Below are 5,628 nucleotides of genomic sequence, written 5' to 3' on the forward strand. Positions count from 1 at the left end.
CTTTTTCGGCTACATATTATTTATAATTATATTAATTGAATAAAAATGCACTTTAAAATGATGTTTCATCGCTTTTTATTAATTACAGACCCAAATTTGTGTTTTTCAAATAAATTCTCCTTACTCACTTTTACACTAAATGAATTTATCTATTTCTAAGTAAAAATTGAAAGTGTCTGTACAAGTAATTTTTTAAAATATCCTTTTTCGTGATAAAGTTTTAATACTTATTATTATAATGTAGACATGTTAATCTTTAAATATACTTGTATATTGGGCCACAAGTATATATTACATATACTTGTGGCCCAAAACTCCTTGACTTCTTCCAATGCGGCCCAGAGAAACAAAATGGTTGGACACACCTGTTATAGATGTTTACATAGGAAACTTTTTATATTTAACAGTAAATATTAATTTAGTCATATTAGATTACACAAGTAAAACTGTATCTTTACTTTTTTATTATACAGATCACATTACAGTAATATCTCGACTTACGCAAACCCGGAGTTACGCGATTTTCAAATCTCGTCGATTCGTCTTTTGTTTGAGCAGCATGCAGCTCTTGATTACTCACTCTCCCCACAATATTGTTCAGCTTACACGTTCGGATGTGTCACGCGGAATCGACGCACAGTTACAATTTATTTCTGTGTTTGTTATATCTACAGAGACTTGAGAGACTCTATATGGTGATTTCTTGTAACTGTGAATGAATCAAAAGACATGATAAAATTCAGCAACAGCCGCATGTAACTCAAAAAGAACCGCATTTGCCCATGTCTGCTATAGAGAGTACTGTGTAAATTTAAAAGGACATGTGCAAACAAGACAATTTTGTTTACATTAACATTAAATAAAAATGGTACTGTACATTAACAACTGTGATAACTTACTGGACAAATTACTACAACTTTAACAATGAGTTTAGTAGAATGTTAGCATTTTCAATCCATGGATTGAAAATCTCAGGGATTGAAAGTCAAAAGTGGAATGTTTGAATAAGATTTTAGAACATTAGCATTCTTCTAAAATCCCACTGTTGAAGATGCAATAATTAATTCAGGGCATTAAATAAATAATGTCTTAGATATTGTTAAAATTAACATGGATAGTTCATACTGCTTAAAAGAAGACAAAATTATGGCAAATTTAAATCAAATTACAATTAATTGGATTTGAAAGAAAAGAATTAAGTTAAGTTTATTCTTATTGAATTGTGTTTGCATTTAAGATAATGTTCATTCCTAACCTTCATGGAATCAATTTTACCATTTAAAAAAAATTCAAAAATAATAATGGTAAAAACTTGCAAATGTATTGTTGAATGTTAAGCAAAATGCAAGGAGATTTGTGCATTATTATTGCTTTCTTACAGGAAAGTTACACTTCAACTTAGTAAACAAATTATTATTTATAAGCATAAGATACTTCATATTTTAAACTTAATTAATATATATTTAGAATTGGATGTGAATCTTTGAACAAATTAAGTTGCACAAATACTGAATGTGCTTGGAAATTCAAATGGACCAAAGTAAAATGCAAGCAGCATTATCTGCAATGCTAGGGGAAAAAAACTGATTTTGAAATGAAGATGAAACTGATTAAGTACAAAGCAAACAAAAGTTATCATCTATTACACAGGAATTAAATTTTCTGCTCCAAAATTTTAGTGAATACCATTTTAACATAGTTTACAAACTGCAAGTACTGCGTAAGCATTTAAGGACAATTCCAATATGCATAAACTTCCATGAAGACAATGTTTTAAAAAAGTCAGGGAATAACTGTAATAGTTCACTTAGCAATAATAAATTAAAAGTGTTTCAGTTAATTATGTATTAACTTGTTTTAAAAGAACTTTAAGTAATGAATATGATTTTCAAATTATAAGATCAGTAGTTTCCCTCATCAAACTCAGTGTGTATTTTCTAAAAAAGTGTTTTTTGTTTTCATAATACAATCATAAAACAATTTAAATCCTAAAGTTTTCAAAATAAGGATTAAAAAAACAAACATTATTACATTAACAAAACCATAAAAAACTATCATTTTGTTAATTGAAATTTTTTCATATTTTACAAGGTAATTAATCTAACACTGTAAGATGTGCAAATCTCATACATATTGAATTTGTAAGCTGTTAATTTTTTATGTTTTTGTTAATGATTAACTGTTCACAATTTTTATTTTTTTTATAAATTTCATTTACCCTAATGATAATAAGGTTTATTCCCTAAAAGTTCTCAACAGATTAAAAAGTTTAAACTCCTAGAAGAAAGTCTTTTTAATCTATTCAGAGAGTACTATATATAATACATTAAACCCGTAAAAAAGTATAGTAGTAACACTATTTTATGTCTTCATTCTTGACTATTTTTGGCTGTTCAATCCTAATGTACCATGCCACTTCATAGTATTTTCCACATATTTTTGTAATTTATAATTAAACATTATTAGCTTTATAAGATATTTTCAGTCATTTCATCTGTATCAAAAAGATTTAATAAAAGAGTAATTCATAGTAACAGCAATTAGTAATGGTAAAATATTAGAAAATTTATAATAAAGATTTTGGATTTTATATGGATATGTCTTTAAATTTTTTTATAACTATCTTTGTTATGAATGTTGCAAACATGCATTATTATTTTTGTTTCTAGTGAATATAAAAAGATGTGATTTAAATAACTATCAAAAATAAGGTTACAACAGATTTATTGCTGAAAATAATATGATTATTATTTGAATGACTCACAAAAACCATTGAATATCCAGTAAAACTATTTAATTGAAATAACAAGCATTTTTGACCTTAATATTTGGTCTTGATCAGGTTTTACAAATGCTGAGATTCTAAGAACAGTTCTGTGCAATGATTTAAAACATTAGAATATTGTGCATGTGCATTGCCATGGCTCCATATGTGATGCTAACATATGCAGCATTCATAGCACAAATGAAATATTATAAGTATTATAAACACAAATCAAATAAAAGAAAATAAAATACAATAAAATAAACTAACAGAAGTATGTATACATTAGAGGTGTGGGGTTGTGGTCTCCCTTATAATCCGATCACTAGAAACTCTTGAGATATACAAGGCCGGAGTACGTAATAACTGCATCAATTCCAAAGATGCTATTAATATTTCTCAAGCTTGGAAGTTCTGTTATGAGGGAGACCACAACCCCACACCTCTAATGTATACATACTTCTGTTAGTTTATTTTATTGTATTTTATTTTCTTTTATTTGATTTGTGTATATAATACTTATAATATTTCATTTGTGCTATGAATGCTGCATATGTTAGCATCACATATGGAGCCATGGCAATGCACATGCACAATATTCTAATGTTTTAAATCATTGCACAGAACTGTTCTTAGAATCTCAGCATTTGTAAAACCTGATGAAGACCAAATATTAAGGTCAAAAATGCTTGTTATTTCAATTAAATAGTTTTACTGGATATTCAAAGGTTTTTGTGAGTCATTGATATATTTTCCAGTATCTTTACAATAAGGTATTTAACCTTTCCTCAAGATTATTATTTGATTTGAATAAATTCTATTAGTCATAAATTACTGGTAGATTTATAATTCTGATATTTATCATTCACTAATTTAATTAAAATTTATATAAATTTTTAAAAAATTATAGCAATCTATCAAAATATATAATAATAATTTTTTTGTACTAACCTTTATCAATATTGCTGTTATTTAAATTTTTTACCACCACCATTGTCTTCAAAGTTAATTTTTTTCCAGAAATTTCATTGTTCGTTAGTGATTTAATTATATATTTTGTAACATTTTCATAATATTTCTTTGTTTGTGTTGTTATTTCAGGATAAATTCCAATAAATGCATCACAGACACAAAGATTAAAATAAACATATTGATTCTAAGAAGAAAAATATTTTTTGCAATAGATTTTTGTATGGTAAAAAATATATTTTAAAAATAATTATAATGAAAATAAAATATAATTATAAATAGTTTTAATTTATGCACAATAATTATTATTTAAATCAGTAACGTAGAGTCTATAAAGAAAAATTTAATATGCTTAATATTTGAATATTAAATTTTTCAGGTATAGTAATTAATATATAACTATACTATAATTAATATATAACTAAACTATATTACAAAATTATATTAAATCTAGTTACAGAAATATATTGTCCACTAATTAAATATTAACTCTACATTATAAAAAAATAATGTTTTATAGATTATAAAAGTTGAATTGATATAAAGAATATAAAATATGTTTATTAAAATGTTTTGTTTAACTTATAACTAAATAAGATTCTTGCAAAAAAAAAAGTTACAAATTTCTTTTGAAAAGTCAATTTATGAGAATCACACAGAACATTTTAATTTATTATTAAAAGAGTTTAAAATAATTCTTAGAAAATAAAATTTATTGTCTGAATTTTAATAAAAAATAAAAAATTAATTTTAGTGAAGCTTAACAAACCTCTTTATCTTTTGTTATATCTGATAATTCATTTCTCATATTAAATGGAAAAAGAGAGATGAATTTCATTAAGTCATTGCTTTGAAATAACTTGTTATATGATTTTATCTGAAAAATAAAAATAGTAAAATTTATGTTATCATTTTTCTAAGATTTAGTTATTAATACAGCTCTCCCTTGATAGTCCGATGTTTTTTAATCCGACATGCTCAGTAGTCCAATGCACCTCCCCTGTCCCCATTGCGTATCTGCTTGCACAGAAGCATGTCGCAATGTGAATCTCCCCATCCAATTCTTACACGATGACATTTCGTGTGTTTTCTGTGGGCAGTTCTGTTTGAACAGTTGGAGTAGGGAATATTGTAAGCTACGGCTAGAAAAACAATGCAAAATATGTAATTATTTTTGGTAATCTGGACACTTTTGGTAATCCAACACCCCTTTGGTCCCATACCTGTCGGACTATTAAGGGAGAGCTGTACTAAATAATAATTATATTACCTACAAAACCATGACATAAATTCTTAAACAGAAAAAAAAAGGTTTTCTTTTTTGTATAAAGAAATAATTAATAGTCAAAAACAACCAAAGATTTAATAGCTGATCATGTATTGGTATTATTATTATTATTATTATTATTATTTTATTTTTTTTGAGAGTTATACTTGGTTGACACCATTTTCTGTGTACTATACCAGACCAGAGTAAGGCATAGTAACCAAAACAAGACAAAAATTAAATAAGTGTGTCAGTGTGTGTGTGTGTGTCTGTATTCAGGAATTTCCTAACAATATGATATGTATTCAATATAGTGAGTGGTCTTCTGTAGTATGATGTATGTGTTTCTATTCAACTGTAATGTTCCCAGGCTTTTGTGTAGTCTGTGTGGTATGACACTTGTAGAAGAGAGAACAACAGGTATAACAAACACCTTTTCCATCCTCCACAGATGACTTACAAGGTCTGTTCAAAAAGTATCGGACCTTTGGTCGGTAAAAATAAATTTATTGACTTTGAGGTACAAAACCCTAATCCCCTTCAAAGTAGTCTCCTTGGTAATGTATACACTTCTCCCAGCGTTCCTGCCATTGCTGGAAACACTGCTGGAACGCATCTTTTGGAATGG

At 26.7% G+C, this 5,628-nt stretch overlaps 1 protein-coding gene across 1 annotated transcript in view; it reads right to left on the reverse strand.

The window, feature by feature from the left end:
• LOC111638601 (testis-expressed protein 10 homolog) overlaps positions 1-5,628 on the reverse strand; it is a 42,921-nt gene that overhangs the window by 7,480 nt on the left and 29,813 nt on the right. The window contains exons 6-7 of the mRNA XM_023384336.1: positions 4,503-4,610; positions 3,716-3,920 (exon numbers count right to left, since the gene is read on the reverse strand). Coding sequence (XP_023240104.1) covers positions 3,716-3,920; positions 4,503-4,610 — 313 coding nt within the window. The remainder of the gene's footprint in view (positions 1-3,715; positions 3,921-4,502; positions 4,611-5,628) is intronic.

Source organism: Centruroides sculpturatus, unplaced genomic scaffold, assembly GCF_000671375.1.
Source record: "Centruroides sculpturatus isolate CEXI.00-Female unplaced genomic scaffold, Cexi_2.0 scaffold801, whole genome shotgun sequence".
NCBI classification, from domain to species: domain Eukaryota; kingdom Metazoa; phylum Arthropoda; class Arachnida; order Scorpiones; family Buthidae; genus Centruroides; species Centruroides sculpturatus.